At 46.2% G+C, this 19,247-nt stretch overlaps 1 protein-coding gene across 1 annotated transcript in view; it reads left to right on the top strand.

Annotated features, from left to right (window-relative positions):
* The window catches only part of JAML (junction adhesion molecule like), a 34,803-nt gene extending 20,504 nt beyond the window's left edge, over window positions 1–14,299 (top strand). Inside the window, exons 6-10 of the mRNA XM_059068293.2 lie at window positions 3,946–4,183; window positions 7,593–7,731; window positions 10,019–10,079; window positions 11,805–11,891; window positions 13,798–14,299. Coding sequence (XP_058924276.1) covers window positions 3,946–4,183; window positions 7,593–7,731; window positions 10,019–10,079; window positions 11,805–11,891; window positions 13,798–13,890 — 618 coding nt within the window. The 3' untranslated portion in view covers window positions 13,891–14,299. The remainder of the gene's footprint in view (window positions 1–3,945; window positions 4,184–7,592; window positions 7,732–10,018; window positions 10,080–11,804; window positions 11,892–13,797) is intronic.
* The last annotated feature ends 4,948 nt before the right edge of the window (window positions 14,300–19,247 follow it).

Raw genomic sequence — 19,247 nt, 5'->3', positions numbered from 1 at the left:
GCTATATGTATACATATATCCCCTCTTTTTGGGATTTCCTTCCCATTTAGGTCACCACAGAGCATTGAGTAGAGTTCCTGTGCTATACAGTAGGTTCTCATCAGTTATCTATTTTATACATAGTATCAATAGTGTATATATGTCAATCCCAATCTCCCAGTTCATCCTATCCCCCTTCCCCCTTGGTATCCATGCGTTTGTTCTCTACATCTGTGTCTCTATTTCTGCTTTGCAAATAGGATCATCTATACCATTTTGCATTCTTTTTCTTTTTTAAAAAAACTTATTTATTTTATTTATTTATTTTTGGCTATGTTGGGTCTTTTTTGCTGCGCGTGGGCTTTTTGTAGTTGCGGCGAGCAGGGGCTACTCTTTGTTGTGGTGCGCGGGCTTCTCATTGAGGTGGCTTCTCTTGTTGCCGAGCACGGGCTCTAGGCGCGTGGGCTCAGTAGTTGTGGCATGCAGGCTTCAGTAGTTGTGGCGCATGGGCTCAGTAGTTGTGACACACGGGCTTAATTGCTCTGCAGCATGTGGGATCTTCCCGGACCAGGGCTCGAACCCGTGTCCCCTGAAATGGCAGGTGGATTCTTTTTTTTTTTTTTTTTTTTTTTGTGGTACGTGGGCCTCTCACTGTTGTGGCCTCTCCTGTTGCGGAGCACAGGCTCCCAACGCGCAGGCTCAGCAGCCATGGCTCACGGGCCCAGCCACTCCGCAGCATGTGGGATCTTCCCGGACCAGGGCACGAACCCGTGTCCCCTGCATTGGCAGGCGGATTCTCAACCACTGCACCACCAGGGAAGCCCTCTTATTCTTATTTGGATTATTTTTGTGAGTTTTCTTCTGTGCCCCATTGCCCCATCTATGTGATGGAGGGAATTTTCTTTGTCTTCATGGATGCTTCGAATGTTGGGTTTAGTAGGTCCTGGGGGCCAGGGTGAGGAGTACTTCATTGGAACTCTGAAGTAGTAAACAGCAAGTTAGTTCATTAGATCAGTTGATGTCAACTGTGGCATGGTGATGTCCTGATGGGTCAAGGTGTGTTGTAAGAGACATCTCAGGTAACTTATTGTCAATAAAAGTTAAGGTACAAAGTTTAGAAAAGATTTAACTTTTATAAATGAAGACATATTCCAGGTCATCTGTACAAAAAGTCATTTATGTTCACTTGATTCCTATATGCTGTCTGAGTGGGTCAGAAATGGTGGCATCCAGACGTAGAGAACAAACGTATGGACACCGAGGGGGGAAACTGGTGGTGGGATGAACTGGGAGATTGGGATTGACATGTATACACTAATATGTATAAAATACATAACTAATAAGAAACTGCCATATAAAAAATAAATAAAATAAAATTCAAAAATTCAAAAAAAAAAAGAGAAAGAAATGGTGGCATCATGGTGGGGTCTAGGGAATTACATGTAGTTCCAGATTCACCTCCGGGAACTCGTCATGCATTTATATGTCATCCACCAATTGAGACACTGCAGAAAATAGGATGAGAGTTGACATTTTGGGTTGTGAATTTGAATCACAAGAGACAAGCCAGGTCTTTTCATTCATGTTTCTATCTGTATACCCATTTCCTTTTCTTAAAAGCTTTAAAAAAATAATATTTATATTCCAACACATCTATTTAACAAGTTTTTTGGGTTTTTTTGTTTTTCTTTTTTGCGGTATGCGGGCCTTTCACTGTTGTGGCCTCTCCCATTGCGGAGCACAGGCTCTGGACGCGCAGGCTCAGCGGCCACGGCTCACGGGCACAGCCGCTCCACGGCATGTGGGATCTTCCTGGACTGGGGCACGAACCCGTGTCCCCTGCATTGGCAGGTGGACTCTCAACCACTGCGCCACCAAGGAAGCCCTAACAAGTATTTTTAAAGCATCTGCTATGCAGTGAATACTCAAAGCTCCTGCTCTGATGGGGGACTTACAATCAAGATGGAGGGATAGAGCCTAGGGGCAGGACAGGAATAAAGACGCAGACATAGAGAATGGACTTGAGGACACGGGGAGGGGGAAGGGTAAGCTGGGACAAAGTGAGAGAGTGGCATGGGCATATATACACTACCAAATGTAAAATAGATAGCTAGTGGGAAGCAGCCACATAGCACAGGGAGATCCGCTCGGTGCTTTGTGACCACCTAGAGGGGTGGGAGGGAGACGCAAGAGGGAGGAGATATGGGGATATATGTATATGTATAGATGATTCACTTTGTTATGAAGCAGAAACTAACACACCATTGTAAAGCAATTATGATCCAATAAAGATGTTAGAAAAAAAGATGGGGCTTCCCTGGTGGTGCAGTGGTTAAGAATCTGCCTGCCAATGCAGGCGACATGGGTTCGAGCCCCGGTCCAGGAAGATCCCACATGCCGCAGAGCAACTAAGCCCGTGCGCCACAACTACTGAGCCTTTGTGCCTAGAGCCTGTGCTCTGCAACAAGAGAAGCCACAGCCATGAGAAGAAGCCCGCGCACTGCAAAGAAGAGTAGTCCCCACTCCCTGCAACTAGAGAAAGCCCACACGCAACGATGAAGACCCAACACAGCCAAAAATAAAATAAAACAATAAATAAATTAATTAAAAACAAAACAGCAAACCGTTAAAAAAAAGATGGAGGGATATACATAGTAAAACAGTGAAGAAATAAATACACGATATGTCAGGTAATAGTAAGAGCTATGGAGAACAAGAAAGCAAGGTTTTGTGGTTGTTATTTTATGTAGGTGGTCAGGGAGACCTCACCAAAAAGGTAACATTTGAGCAGAGGTCTCAAGGAAGTGAAGGAGGCAACCGTGCATCTGTCTAGGGGGGAAGAGTGTTCCAGGCAAAGGAAGCAGCAAGTGCAAAGGCCCTGAGGCCAGTACTCAAGGAGCAGCAAGGAGACTGGTGTAGTTGGAGTGAAGTGACCCAAGTAGGTGAGGAAAAAGCCAGTAGAAGATGAAATCAGAGGAGATGGGGGTGGGGCAGCTCATGGAGGACTTTGTACTTTTAGGAGAAATGGAGGGCTATTAGAGGGTTTTGAGCAGAGGAGTGATATGATTTAACTTATATTTCTAAAGGTTCATCTGCTGAGAATAGACTGTAGTGGGGAGTATAAAGGGATACAAGTTGAGAAGCTCTTGTAGGAATCCAGGTGAGAGATGGTGGCTTGGACCAGACTGTGGAAGAGGTGAGAAGCGGCTAGATTTGGGATGTATTTTGAGGGTAGAGGATATTGTGGGATTAGATGTGAGTTGTTAAAGAAATAGAGGAGTTGGGCTTCCCTGGTGGCGCAGTGGTTGAGAGTCGCCTGCCGATGCAGGGGACACGGGTTCATGCCCCGGTCCGGGAGGATCCCACATGCCGTGGAGCGGCTGGGCCCGTGAGCCATGGCTGCTGAGCCTGTGCGTCCGGAGCCTGTACTAAGCAACGGGAGAGGCCACAACAGTGAGAGGTCCGCATACCGAAAAAAAAAAAAAAAAAAGAAATAGAAGAGTTAAGGATGACTCCAAGATTCATAACCAGAGCTTAAGGAAGAAGATGTTGCCATTTACCAAAATGGGATGGATAAGAAGGAACTGTTTTGGGGGAGAATTTTGGCGTTCAGTTTTAGACGTGTTTCAGGTGCCTATTGGAAATCCAACTGGATATGTCATAAAAAGTAAAGGTGTACTTTTACTTTTTTTACTGGAGAAGTGCAAAAAACTGAAAGTCCCTCATTCCCACTTTCCTCCTCCCTCTCTTGAGATGGAAAAGTTGTTTGTGGTTTGGTGGCGTCCTGCACAACCAGGTGCCCGCAGACACATGTGTCCATGGATTTGTGTTACTTAATACCTTCTGATAATACCTTTACTGTTTCCACACACAGAGCCCGTGAGTCCTGAGAGCTCCCCTCTCAACCTTCCCGGCGCCCCTCTACCCCAGCCCTTCAATCTCATACATTTTGCCTTTCCCTTCTAGGAGGAGATTGTGTTGAGCTATTACCCCAAACTCAAGGCACCCATGGGATACTCCCAGAACTGGGGCCGCTTCCAGAACCGTGTAAACCTGGTGGGGGACACTTCCCGCAACGATGGCTCCATTATGCTGCACAGAGTGAAGGAGTCTGACGGAGGAAGCTACACCTGCAGTATCCACCTGGGGAACCTGACAGTCAGGAAAACCACTGTGCTGCACGTGATCCTGAAAGAGCCTCGAAGTATCTAACATTTGGCTGGAGAGGGAGGAGGGAACCTCATAGCTGGTAGGCAGGGCCAGGACTAGGGTGAGGCTGGAGAGGCTTCTAGGGTGCAAAATTTAAGGAGGTATCACTCTCAGGTGCTGTACTTGCCTGACCCTGATAAGCCCAGCACTTATCAAGCACTTGTACCCTGTACTTGCATGACCTTGAGAGTGATACCTCCTTAAATCTGGTGCCCTATGCACCTTACTTGCCCCACCCTAGTTCTTCCCTGCTGGTAGGTCAAGGAAAAAAAAGCTAATATTGAGTGAACACCACCCCTTTGCCAGACCTCACTCATCATTAGTGTAATATACTAAGTTAAAGGTACAGGAGCTCAGAGATGGATTGGAGTTGTTTTGACTTGGCTTCAAGGGAGATGCTCTATGCTCTGTAGTGGAAAGGAAGATGATCCCAAGCTGGTGAGAGACAGCAAAGAACAGAGAGAAAAGACGAAGGGGCCAGAACCAAAAATAGAGGGGTTTTCTGATCAAAGATTCTGTATTCTGGTGAAACACTGTGTATTAAGGCCACTGGTGTATAGGAGAGTAAAGACTCAATTGTGTTGACTGATAGAGGTTGGTAAGTGAGGAGTTAAAGTTAAACCATAACCCAGTTAGCAGTCAGGATGTGGCCTGTGGACTTTGCCTTTTGCTAGGGCCTCAGGGGTTGGCTGTGGTTGGTTGGGGGCAGGGATAGAGGTGAGGGTACAACACACCCCAGTACCTCTGGCCAGAGACTTAAGTCTATGGAGGCACCTTCTTGCCAATAACAAAGAATCCCAGCTGGAGAGGGAAGCAAGACAGATGGCTTTCTTCACTCTCAGCAGTCTTTGCTCCACTTCACAGAGAAAATAGAAGCCATTAGCGGGAGCTCATTCAACTTTGGAGCCCTCCCCACCCACAAACAGACCTACATGTGCTCCCATCCTCATCCCTGCCCTGCCGTCCTGAGCTCCCTTCCACCCAGGGCGTATCTGAGCCCCTGCACTCAGGTGGTGCTCTCTCTTCCTTCTCAGGGTCCTCACAGCATGGCTCTTTAAGCTTGTACTTTCCAAGGGCTTCTACCACTCAGCACAAACATACACTCCACTCTTCCTCTTACCTGTGTCCTTGTCTCCTTTAGCTCTCATCCTCTATCTTTATTTTTCTTGAAACAGCTTTATTGAGATACAACTCAATACCTTACAATTTATCCATTTAAAATGTACACCTTGATGGTTTTTAGTATATTCCTAGTTGTGCAACCTTCCCCACAATACATTATGTATTTCTTTCTTTACACAGCCAGATAGCTTGCTAAAGGGATGGACATGGTGTCTCCTATCTCATCTCCCATTAATTGATAGCACACTGCATTCAGGCTTCTGCTTCTACCTCTGCTCTAGCGTACATCACCAATGGTACTCTAATGGCACATCCTCGACCTTCTCTACCTCAGTAGTGTTGGACACCATGTTCTATATACATTCAATACATTCTATGTTAGATACAACTTTATCTGTCTGCCTATCTATCTATCTATCTATCTCTATGTATTATATGAGCTCCACCCAATTATTCCACAAATACTCAAATACAACATATCCAAACCTACCCCTCTCACCTCTCCCCAGCCCATCTCTTCAACCTCAGTTAATGCCACCACCATCTACACAGTTATCTAACTGGATGCCTGGGAGTTGTACTTGATTCTTCCCTTTCCCATGACGCCCAGTCGAACAAGTCAACATGTCCTGTCATTTCTACAACTGATTTAAAAAAATATTTCTTTATTGGAGTATAATTGCTTTACAATGTTGTGTTAGTTTCTGCTGTACAACAAAGTGAATCAGCTATACATATACCTATATCCCCATATCCCCTCCCTCTTGAGCCTCCCTCCCACCCTCCCTATCCCACCCCTCTAGGTGGACACAAAGCACCGAGCTGATCTCCCTGTGCTATGCGGCTGCTTCCCACTAGCTATTTATTTTACATTTGGTAGTGTATATATGTCCATGCCACTCTCTCACTTCGTCCCAGCTTCCCCTTCCTCCACTGTGTCTTCAAATCTGTTCCCTACATCTGCGTCTTTATTTCTGCCCTGCCGCTAGGTTCATCATACTGTTTTTTAAGATTCCATATATGTGCATTAGCAACCCGTATTTGCTTTTCTCTTTCTGACTTACTTCACTCTCTATGACAGACTCTAGGTCCATCCACCTCACTACAGATAATTCAGTTTCGTTCCTTTTTATGGCTGTCTGCTACTGACTGGATCTGCCTTCTTTCCCATCTGTCACTACCACCTTATTCTGGGTGTCTCATCCCTGTCTTGGACCGTAGGCCTCTAACAAGTCTCTGCTTTCATTCTCAGTCACTACCTCTCATTCTTCATGCAGCTCTGAGTGCCATCTTTCTCAGTAACAAATCTCAACTGCTTATAATCTCTCAATGTCTTCTCCATTGCCTACGGAAAAAAAACCAAACTCCTCATTGAGATAATCAATGTCCTTCATGACTTAGATCCTGTTATTTATCCAGCCTCATCCCCCACCACACCGACAAACACAACCTTTGAACCCGACCCATGGAACTCTTGCTAGTTTCTAAAAGCACCATCCTGTCACCTAAAAGCACCTAAGAACTCCAGACCTTGGGTATAAGGTCCCTACCATCCTTCCCCGTGTTGTTTGCCAAAAAAGACCTTGATGTTTCCTTTAAGACTCAGCTTAAACTTTAAAACTTTTGCTGACAAATTCTCAGGTTCTGCTCCCCATAGAATTGGGTACCCCTTTCTCTATGCTGCTCTGTACTCTATATGGACTGCTCTCAAAGCGTCTATAAACAGTCTGTGGTTTTCTGTTTACATCGTCGCTCTCCTTGAAGGCAGGGACCATGCACTATTTGTCTTTGTATCTTCTGTGCCTACTGATATCTGGCACCCAGCAGGTGTTTGATGTGTATGTTCAGAGTGAACTGAGGAAATGAGTGAAGGGTGCCATAAGGGTGGAAGTGCTTTACTTTGTATCATGACTATGGGACCGAGTGTTGTAGCCTAGAGCAGGCTCTAACATGTCTGGTATTTCTGTCATTCGGTAAACCACATTTTAAGATAGAATTATTAATGTGAAATGAAACGCTACCGTAGGTGGGGTGATATTCTCTTTTCCCACCGATCTTAATCTACATTTTAAGGGTAAGCGGGGTGGGGGGTGGGGTGTCAGCGGACTTTGGTTCTCAATCTAATGGGGACAGCTGGAGTCCTAGTGTTTCCACATGGTGTGGAGTCTGACCTTCTCCTCCCGCTTCTAACGTGGCTGTTGCCACTTGGTCTAGAACTGGTGAGGCTCCCAGCTCTTTTCCGGAATATTGAGGCCCTGTCATTACTTTTCTCCTTTCCCAAGCACTGGTGACGCCAGTAACCCTCAGACCTGAGATCCTGGGCGGTAATCAGCTGGTGATCATCGTCGGGATTATCTGCGCCACTCTCCTGCTGCTTCCTGTTCTGATATTGATTGTGAAGAGGACCTTTGGGAATAAGAGGTACAGGGCTGCTCCCACCTCTTGGGCTGGGGGGCTGGAGATGCCTCTAGCCTGAAGTGGAAGAGAGTGATAAGGCTCTAAGTGTGCCATTTTCACAGAAGGGGGTGTTTTAAACCAGAATCATCTGTGGTTACCACATTAGACGTCATCGTATAGTGACCCCACCCCCTTTGCTCACTGTTATCCTGAAAGGCCTTGCACGTTCCCACACCATCCTCATTTTACAAAGATTACAAAGACTTACAAATGTTGGTCCAAGTAGAGCACAATTAAGAGTATAAATCTTAGGCAAGAACCATAACGGTGCTATTCAATGCCTGAGAGAAACGATTTTTGAATTATCCACAGTGTGTTTATACTTTGTAGAGAAGCTCAGATTTTGAGGGTTGTCAGTGGCTTTATCTGAAGGACCACATCTTAATTATGAGAAGCTACTTTTATTTATTTTATTTTTTTTTGCCGTACGCGGGCCTCTCACTGCTATGGCCTCTCCCGTTGCGGAGCACAGGCTCCGGACGCGCAGGCTCAGCGGCCATGGCTCACGGGCCCAGCCGCTCGGCGGCACGTGGGATCCTCCCGGACCGGGGCACGAACCCGTGTCCCCTGCATCGGCAGGCGGGCTCTCAACCACTGCGCCACCAGGGAAGCCGAGAAGCTACTTTTGAATGAATGGCCTCAGGTCCTAAATTATTTATTGTTGAAATGTGTTTTTAAAGGCTTGAAATTCTACCAGTAGCTCAGAAATACACCGATGCTCTGGCACGGGCACTAGTGTTTCACTGGCTGTTGGCAGGCTCATATCCTTCCGTTTATCCAACTATTGATGAACTGTGTTGCTAGGGCAAATTGACTCTCTTTTTGAAATAGTGTCAATGGGCAAGAACCCCCATTAAGACTGAGTAGTGCTGACTTTTGGGACTCCTTTCCCCATGGGACACGTATTGTACAGAAGCTGCTGCTGCCTGCTACGTTCGCACTTGACTCCTCAGGGGCTCTCTGACTTGGTTTTGAACTTGAAGGTCTTTGCTTTGGGCATGTGGACAGCACTGAACTGAGAGTTAGACAACCTGGCTTCCCTATCAGCTCACTTCCCTGCTCTGGGCCTCCGTTTCCTTCAAAATGAAGAGCAGCACTCCCATGTCGGTCTACTAGTTTATTCTAAAGAAATAGACGGATGTGCTGAGACTTGTGCATAAACATGGTTGCTGTAGCAAAGATTATAATTAAAAACTGAACTCAGTCTCAGTGCCTGTCAGAAAGGTAATGATTCAATGAATTGGCATTCCAGTCAATGAAATACCACATGGTTCTGTTTGTAATGATGGAGAAAGATGTCTGAGGAGTAGTATTATACAATATATAGTATGATCTCATTTAAATAAAAAAGCATATTATATAATTCTCTCTTCAGCAGCATGTATACTAAATATATTTTGTGTGAGTATACTTATGCTTGCCTTGAGAGAGGTTTGGAACGATAATTCTAAAATATTAATAGTGCTATTTGGGATAAAAGAAAAGGTGGGTCCTAGGAGGGTAGGGGGTTTACTGGAACTTCAGCTTCAGACTGTCTACGTTTCTGTATTATTTGAGTTATTTTACAATCAGAGCATACAACTTTATAATCAGAAAATACGATTAAAATATTTCTACTCTGAGGCAAAAAAATATACATTCCTTTCTAGCTTTAACCCTGGCTGTTGTTGTTGTTATTTTTCTTTTTTAGCTCCACCTTAGGCCAAAATAGGAAAAAAAAGGAAGCCTATTTAGTGGCGAATGCAGAAGGCAGCTGGTCAAGTGATCAGAGGCCGGGGCAGGGAAGGGGCCAGAGCTCCCAGCCCTGGGTGTTTGAGGGAATAATTCTGCTTGGCCTCCTCCCTGGAAGAAAGAAGCCGGGAGCCTTTGAACTGGTGTCTCTCTGAGCTGTTGCCGCGCCCTGCTGGTTCAGCTCCATCTCCCTAGTCCTCGGAAATGATAAAATCAAATCCCATGGCCCCTCTCTATTAATTCGCTTAAAATAGTTATGGACAGAAAATTGTTAGTGTGACAGTAGAGAGGTTGAAGCTGTCGTTCAGCCTAAACTATCTCCAGATGCCTTTTTGCTCTCTGTGAAAGAGATGTATCTCTCAGATTTCAAGTGGAGCTGGGTAGCGTGGGCTGTAGGTGTCTGGGAGTAGTTCCTAACCTGGGGTCTCTCTCTTCATAAAACTCTGTGTGGTCTCATGTTGTCACCCTTGAATATACGGTGCTGGCTGGGTAATTCCACATGCTTTTCATGCCTTTGCAGTTCAGTAACTTCCACGACCTTGGTCAAAAGCCTGGAGAACACAAAGAAGGCAAATCCAGAGGTAAGAGAAGAACTCTGCTATTTTGCTGCTGTTCTCAGTGAGGGCAAGGTGGAGACTGCTCCAGGATCCAGGTGGTGTCATTATCATTCCCCTGTGAACTGTGTCTCACTCATCGTTATGTCTCGGTGCATCCAGTGCCTGGCACAGAGCAGCGGCTCAGGAAATCTCCATCACTGCAACGAGTCCCTGGGAGAGTGAGTGGCGTGGGGCAGACAGGGCCAGTCCAGCAGCCCAGTACATCCTTGGAGGGCCCTGGGATAGTCCCAGTTCAAGCCCAGCTCTGCCATCTCGCTGAGCCTCAGTTTTCTCATCAGTAAAATGAGCTTAAGGACAAATATATTTGCCCCATTGTAAGGTTCAAATAACATGATGATAGGCAAGTGCTTTGTAATCTGTGAGGCACTGTATCCATACAAAGGATGATTATGATCCATTCCAGAGTTAAGTGAAGAAGTTAAGTGTTCAGATTAAATATTCAGGGACCTTTAGAAAGAGAGGATCAAGAACTTTTTCAACCATATTAGTTTGTGATAAATAATTGCTACCAGGGACTGAGAAATGGATTAGTTTCCTTGAACTCTATTTTTCCCCTTTTGTTCTTTCTTTTCTTCCCTTCTCCTTCCCTTCTTCCCCCTCCCTCCCTCCTTTCTTTCCCCCTTCCTCCCTCCCTCCCTCTCTTTCTCTCTCTCTCTCTTTCTTTCTCTCTCTCTCTCTCTCTCTTTCTTTCCTTTGAAAAACTCCTCTTATTATATTTACCTTTCCATCTTTTGGGCTGTTTGTGACCCAAGAGTAGGATTTTCTCACAACATAGTGCAGGGGACTCCAGAAGTCCAAGACTTTGTCAATGGATGATGTCACTTCTCCAAATAGTGACAGGAATGGGAATCACAAAGTACCTCTGACCTCACAGATGTGAAGTTCAGTGAGGGCTGTTCCTGGCATATAAACCCTCTGGAAGAGATGATGACAGTTAGCTGCTAATGAATGCCGTCCTGCCATGACTCTGATTAGGAGGAAATAATCACAAAGTACAAATAATTTGGCAAGATAAGAATTTTCTGCTGCTACCTCAATGCCCATCCAAACAAAGATGTTTGATTTTTTTTTTTTTTTTTTTTGCCACACCATGCAGCACGTGGGATCTTAGTTCCCTGACTAGGGAGTGAACCCATGCCCCCTGCATTAGGAACGTGGAGTCTTAACCACTGGACTGCCAGGGAAGTCCCAGATGTTTGACTTGACTTTTATTTTATTTTTATTTTGCGGTACACGGGCCTCTCACTGCCGTGGTCTCTCCCGTTGCGGAGCACAGGCTCCGGACGCGCAGGCCCAGCGGCCATGGCTCACGGGCCCAGCCGCTCATCGGCACGTGGGATCTTCCCGGACCGGGGCACGAACCCGCGTCCCCTGCATCGGCAGGCGGACTCTCAATCACTGCGCCACCAGGGAAGCCCCCAGATGTTTGACTTTTGAATCAAAGAATTTGGTTCTTAAGATAGTGCTCTTTGCTGATGAGCTAATTTTCTTAATTTCCAGGAAGTCTGAGGACTGGATTATCGTGACCTATGATAATTCTCTAGCTCTTAGTAACCCGCTGACATACTGATTTTGGTGGTTGATGCCCTGGAGAACCCCTGGCCCCTTGAAGAGTGATAGATAGCCTTTTCTCTGGCATGTAAGACTTGTTGAGTTTTAGGAATATTTACATGATTTTCTCCCCTCTAGAAACATATCTACTCCTCAATAACCAAGCAAGAGGTGACTGTTGAAGAAGAATCAAGTGGGAAGTCAGAGGCCACCTACGTGACCATGGTGAGAAATATTCTGGGTCGAACCAAGCCAGGCATCTGGAGGCAGGAAAAGGAGCTGGGAGGGATATGGCAGACTCATGGCGGATGCACATTGCTAGGTCCCCTGGGGAGGCCACTCTGCTGAGGGCAGAGATTTTTCTAGGTAGTAGGAAAGGGTGAGAAGCTGAAGCTCTGCTGGATAGAAAAGTAATATCAAACTTGTCCTTATACCCAGTTTCGAGTAGTGTGAGTATCTCTAGGGCTGGAGAGGATCTTAGAGGTAAAAGGAAGTGCCTTCATGAGGGCAGGCAAGATCTCTGCCTCATCAGTACAATACTGGTTTCACAAAGCATAGTAAAGAGGGGGCTGTAAGATCCTTGCACAAGCATCATGTCACAAGGGATTGTTTTCCTTCCTTTCAAAATGTGCCTTCCAACTCTTAGATTTTTAAATTCTGTGACTTATTATACCTTGACATAATCTAATTGCCAGCAAGCCTGCATGCTGAATTTCATGTAATAATACAGAGTCTGATTCCTACTTTCTCTTTGCTCAGCTCTCCAGGGAAGTCCAGCACCTAGAAAAGACACTGACTGTGTAGTGAGTAGGGATAAGGACAAAAGGACGGAGCTGGCGAGGGATATGATGCTATTTGTAGACTAATGAAAGGCACCCCAGCCACGGAGGGAGCCGTGTTCTGCTGGGTTCAGGAAGGCTGGCCTCCCCTGTGTATAGGATGATGGCTTGTGTTTGTTCCTGTCACACCAGCGCTAAGGACACATGACTTCCAGAGGATTACAGCAGAGAAAGGTTCTGCCAGGGAAGTGTGAGATCAGAGCCCTGGTCTGGCTCCACCAAGGGAAACATAAGCTCCCCTCTGAAGTTGAATACAGTCATTCCCCTCCCCCCATCCTTCTCCTGTTATTGCCATGTGATGCTACAGTAACTGCCAGAACCTCATCTTAGAGACCTGCTGATACAGCTGCATAGTGGCTGCTGCTGAGTGTGTCAGCCACCTGGGTGGTACTGTTTGCAGATAGTCTGTGGGGCAGAGATGATGGAGGAGGGAAAGCCAGCTTCAAAGCCAGCTTCCCCATGTTTACTGCCAGGTGCTTGCGATTTAAACTTTTCAGAAAGTGGCACCCCTGTCCCCTTGAAATGCTTTCAATAAAGCGAGTATGATGAGAGGCCAGGGCCACAAACTCAAAGCCCTTCAGGGGTTGTCAAGTTATTTTAAAACACTATGCATCAAATTTAACAAGCCCGTGGGTGAATTCTGGCCTGCGTAACACTTGTTTGAGACCTCAGGTAGGGAGGTGTTATCTGAAAGAGAGCAGGGTAACAAAGCACCTTTGCTTTTTTTTTTTTTTTTTTTGAGGTACGCGGGTCTCTCGCTATTGTGGCCTCTCCCATCGCGGAGCACAGGCTCCAGATGCGCAGGCTCAGCGGCCATGGCTCACGGGCCCAGCCGCTCCACGGCATGTGGGATCTTCCCGGACCGGGGCACGAACCCGTGTCCCCTGCGTTGGCAGGCGGACTCTCAACCACTGTGCCACCAGGGAAGCCCACCTTTGCTTCTTGATTAAATTTACTTAAATGAAAGGGGCACCACGCCATGTCCCCTTTCTGAGAATGTATAGCACAATGGTTAAGATCACAGGCTTTGGAGTTGGACACACCAGGGTCCGAATCTTTACCCTGACTTAGAAGCTAGCTCAATCTTAGGCAGGTAACTTAGCTTCTCTGAACTTCAGTTTCCTAATCCTTAATGGGAATAATAAAACCTATCTCTCGGGTGGTGAGGATCAAATGAGACAGTGCATGTGAAATTCAGAGTTGGGCCAGACAGATGGAAAGAGCTCAATAAATGGTAACTATTATGATTGAAATGCTTCTTACAAATGTGCTTTGTTTCTCTCTCCCCACAGCACCCAGTTTGGCCTTCTCTGAGGACAGCACCAACTAGCCCATCTGACAAAAAGTCAGATGGGGGAATGCCAAGGACAGAGCAAGCCTTTTGAAAAGAAGGGGGAGTTCCCTTTGCCCTTGGCCATGGCACAGCCTCTCTTTTCCTTGTGTCCTGAGTCCATGTACCAGTCATGTCAGACCCCCTTCCCTCCCAGTCCTCCCCCGGCCTCATTGCTTGGGTAAAGGGCTGAAGATGGAGGGCTTGAAGCTTGGCAGAGAGACGGGACAGCTCTGGAGGAACAGGCCCTGATTAGGGGGAGCCTGGACTTGGTCCCTCTGGAGTGGGACACTGGCCCTGGGCACCCTGACTGAGCTGCCCTAGTGGCCTCAAGCATCGCATCAGGTCAGACCCTCTGCTTGGATGGTGCTCTATGTGGATGGTTACAGGGAAGAATCACAGAGATAAAAACCAACCTAAATGATTTCTTTGGCCAAATATCCCTAAATAAATGCAGTTTGTGGAAATTATCCTGTGTTTCTACCCTGGCTGAGGGGCAAGGGGAGTCTTGGGGAGGAATCTATGGTCTGGAACTCCTGAAAGAATTGAAGTGACTGGAGGAAAGCCCTGCTGTGACTTATGCACCGGGGACTGGTTTGAGGCCTGGGAAAGTTTTGAGGGGGTGAATGGGGTTGGAAGTGGGGTGTGAATACAGCTCTTTGATTTAACGCAGTGCTTCTTGATTCTGGCTGGGTATCAGAGTGGCTGGTGGCTCTCTGCTGGGCTCCACGAGAGGTGTTCTGGTTTGGAATTCGTGGGTGGAGCTGGGGCACTTGCCTTTTTCAAAAGTGACACTCATGCGTCGCCGAAGCGGACAGCCACTGCTTTAACTCTTGGTCTGAAATGTGAGGCTCCCTTACCGTTGGGTTACTGTTGTAAGATTTAATGAGGTTAGTTTTTAAAATCCTTTGGTTCTGAACTCCTATTTCTAGTCTGGGCCCAGCTCAGATCTCCTCGTCTTTATTCCCACAGGGCCGCCTTCCTCATTCTCTGCCTCCCACTTTCCCCTCTTAGCCATTCAGGGCCTGGATAAAGAGCAGGTCTTTTGTGGGTCTTTGATTTCTGATCCAATCTTAAGTGAGCTACGTTTTTTAAAATTGGAGTATAGTTGCTTTACAATGTTGTGTTAGTTTCTGCTGTGCAGCAAAGTGAATCAGCCACATGTATACGTATATCCCCTCTTCCTTGGATTTCCTTCCCATTTAGGTCACCACAGAGCAGTGAGTAGAGCGCCCTGTGCTATACATTCTGTTCTCATTAGTTATCTATTTTACTCATAGTAGTGTATACATGTCAATCCCACTCTCCCAATCCATCCCACCCTCGTTTCCCGCCTTCGTATGCATACGTTTATTCTCTACATCTGTGTCTCTATTTCTGCTTTGCAAATAAGTTCATCTATACCATTTTTCTAGACTCCACATATATGCATTAATACACAATATTTGTTTTTCTCTTTCTGACTTACTTCACCCTGTATGACAGTCTCTAGGTCCGTATACGTCTCTACAAGTGACCCAGTTTCATTCCATTTTATAGCTGAGTAATATTCCATTGTATATATGTACCACATCTTCTTTATCCATTCGTCTGTTGATGGGCATTTAGGTTGTTTCCATGTCCTGGCTATTGTAAATAGTGCTGCAGTGAATATTGGGGTGCACGTATCTTTTTGAATTATGGTTTTCTCAGGGTATATGCCCAGGAGTGGGATTGTTGGGTCATATGGTAGTTCAATTTTTAGTTTTTTAAGGAACCTCCATACTGTTCTCCATAGTGGCTGTATCAACTTACATTCCCACCAACAGTGCAAGAGGGTTCCCTTTTCTCCACACCCTCTCCAGCATTTATTGTTTGTAGATTTTTTGATGATGGCCATTCTGACTGGTGTGAGGTGATACCTCATTGTAGTTTTGATTTGCATTTCTCTAATAATTAGTGATGTTGAGCATCTTTTCACGTGTTTGTTCCCATCTGTATATCTTCTTTCGAGCAATGTCTATTTACGTCTTCTGCCCATTTTTTGATTGGGTTGTTTGTTTTTTTATACTGAGCTGCATGAGCTGTTATATTTTGGAGATTAATCCCTTGTCCGTTGATTCATTTGAAAATATTTTCTCCCTTTCTGAGGGTTGTCTTTTCGTCTTGTTTATGGTTTCCTTTGCTGTGCAAAAGCTTCGAAGTTTCATTAGGTCCCATTTGTTTATTTTTGTTTTTATTTTCATTACCCTAGGGGGTGGGTCAAAAAAGATCTTGCTGTGATTTATGTCAAAGAGTGTTCCGCCTGTGTTTTCCTCTAAGGGATTTATAGTGTCAGGCCGTAGCTTTAGGTCTTTAATCCGTTTTGAGTATGTTTATTTATTTATTTATTTATTATAATGGGTTTTCTAAATTTAGATTTTTTTAAACATCTTTATTGGAGTATAATTGCTTTACAGTGGTGTGTTAGTTTCTGCTTTATAACAAAGTGAATCAGTTATACATATACATATGTTCCCATATCTCCTTCTTGCATCTCCCTCCCTCCCACCCTCCCTATCCCACCCCTCTAGGTGGTCAAAAAGCACCGAGCTGATCTCCCTGTGCTATGTGGCTGCTTCCCACTAGCTATCTAATTTTTATTTCTATGGGCAGGAAGCCCTTGAAAAACCCTAAATACCTAAGTCCCTCTTCCCATTCAAAGAAAGAGTTAGGAAGCTGAGCTCAGGGAAGGGCTTTGCATAGCTCCAAGCGGTGACATTCTGAAGGGTATGAAACCTGCTGGAGATGGAGCAAGCTGGATCTCCTGGTAGATCCAAGCAGTTTTGTTACTCAAATTTGTAGTATTTTAAGTCTCTAGGACACCAGATGCTCCCATATTCAAAGGCTTCCAGAAGCAAGTGGGCTTTTGCCAACAGAAAGCAGCATAAGGGTGGAGGGGGTGGGGCCACCCAAGAATAATAGTTAATCTGGCACCGTCAGAGTTTGGCTGTTGGAACTGAAAACAGTTCAGCCTGTCTGTCCACTGCAGACCTGCAGAAGATGTGCCTCTATTAAAGGCTGCAGCCTTCCGCCAGCCCTTTTGTCTTTTGTTTCTCTTTGCCACCCCACTCTTTCTCCTTTTGGCTAGTCCATATGCTTGCATGTCTATGCTGGCAATTTCCTTTTATAAAACACTAGCTCTGTGTGTGTGTGTGTGTGTGTGTGTGTGTGTGTGTGGAAGGGGTCACACTGCCACTGATTTGGCTCAGTTGCTTAGACCCAAAGAACCTTAGGTTGCAAGTTTTATCCCAACATAGACCAGTTATCTTCTTACTAAGAATAAACAAAGTTTCTCAAGACTCCTGACCTTCTGTCCCTGCCAGCTGGTTTGCAAATGTGGTTTGGTCTCCTTCAAGGGAGATCAGGCGATCCATTACCACTTCTATAAAGCCCAACTTTCGAAACAGCCCTTCTTTATCAAAAAATAAGGGAACTTGGAGTTTTCACAGAAAGCTAAACCCTTTCTTATTTCGTAGATGGTGAGAGTAATAGTGATTTACTTGTCCCAGAACTTTCAAAGCCCTTGTCTGAACTCCACATGATATGTTCATGGCCTTCTGAGGTTGGGTGCCATCTGGTCTACCCATCCACATCTCTCACTTTTTTTTTTTTTTTTTCCATGACAGGAACCCTCTGCTCCGTATACCTTTGTCTTTTGTGCTTATGAGCCTTTGCTCTTGGTGTTCCCCTGCCTGGAATTCCCTTTTCCTTCTTGCCTTCCCAAATCAACATTCCTTTAAGGCCCTGCTTGAGTCTTGCCTGGGTGATCTCCTATTTCTCACATCTTCCTAGATGTCTCTACACTTACCAGATTTTATCTTCTGATGTTCTCTAATTGTTTCATGGGTGTGAGGCTTTATTTTCTGCGAGAGATCTTAAACTCTTAGAGATCCTGTTTAGGTCGTTTCTGTGAGCGTTGCAGCATCTGACCCCATGTGGAACAATCCCTTGTTGAATGGAATTCCTAGGGTGTGGAGTGGCTGGACCTGGTTCCCAGTCCTGGTTCTACCACACTTTGGCTGTGGAAGGTCAGGCTGATGGAGTTTCTGCTCTTTCCTCAGATGTAAAATCGACATTGATTCATTCATTCATTTTCATCTGCTCAGGGACCAGCAGTGGCCCAGCACAAACTAAAAAGAATAAGACACAACCCCTGTCTTTAAGAAGATACAGTCTAGTTGGGGAGATAAGATGTATAAACAAAAAATGACAACACTCCCTGACTCGGGCAACCCAGGTGTACTGTAGATGGGAGTTGATACATTTGTCTCCCGATTTAGAAGGTAAGCTCTCAAAGGGTGAGCTGTATATCACCCATTTCTGGGTCTCTGATTTCTAGCCTAGTGTCTGGCACATAGGGGACATTAAATAGATATTTGAGGGGCTTCCCTGGTGGCGCAGTGGTTGGGAGTCCGCCTGCCGATGCAGGGGACACAGGTTCGTGCCCCGGTCCGGGAGGATCCCACATGCCACGGAGCGGCTGGGCCCGTGAGCCATGGCCGCTGAGCCCGCGCGTCCGGAGCCTGTGCTCCGCAATGGGAGAGGCCATAGCAGTGAGAGGCCCGCGTACCGCAAAAAAAAAAAAAAAAAAAAAGATATTTGAGTTTGTTGACTGAGGGAATTGATAAATGAGTGAATGGACCTAGGGTCACAGCAGCAGAGAGAGGAGAGGTATGTAGTTACCACAAAGAAGGGGTTACTTTGTAGCAGATTTTTTTTGTGTGTGTGTGGTACACGGGCCTCTCACTGTTGTGGCCTCTCCCGCTGCGGAGCACAGGCTCTGGACGCGCAGGCCCAGTGGCCATGGCTCACGGGCCCAGCCGCTCCGCGGCACGTGGGATCTTCCCGGACCGGGGCACGAACCCGTGTCCCCTGCATCGGCAGGCGGATTCTCAACCACTGCGCCACCAGGGAAGCCCTGTAGCAGATTTTTGAAGAAGGGCTAGAAGCTGGCTGAGTAGACAAGGGAGGAAGGGCATTCCTAGAAGAGGAAACTGCAAAGGCAGAGACACCATGATGTGAAGCCCTATGCGGGGTAAGAGAAACCTCGCCTGGTGTGGAATGGCTTGGGAAGGGCCCGGGCAGAGGAGAGAGGTGAGTGAGATTGTTATCCCTGAGCAGGCCGCCGGTTGCTCTGCCCATTTAACCCTAAGTTTGTTCCTGCCTGCCGGTGCCTTCTCCCCAACCCCGCAAACCTGGCCTCTGCATTGCCCCTTGCTCCTGGGATGCAAGCCTTTTAGTATTAGCTGAAGGTGTTACTTCTCAAACTTTACTGTGCTCAAGAAACACCTAAAGAGCTTCTTAAAAATGCAGATTCTGATTCTTTGGGTCTGAGGTGGGGCCTGTGACAGTACATTTCGAAGGAGATCCCAGGTAGTGCTGAGGATGCTG

This window comes from Kogia breviceps, chromosome 7 (assembly GCF_026419965.1).
Source record: "Kogia breviceps isolate mKogBre1 chromosome 7, mKogBre1 haplotype 1, whole genome shotgun sequence".
NCBI classification, from domain to species: domain Eukaryota; kingdom Metazoa; phylum Chordata; class Mammalia; order Artiodactyla; family Physeteridae; genus Kogia; species Kogia breviceps.
This window is presented reverse-complemented; position numbering and strand designations above follow the sequence as displayed.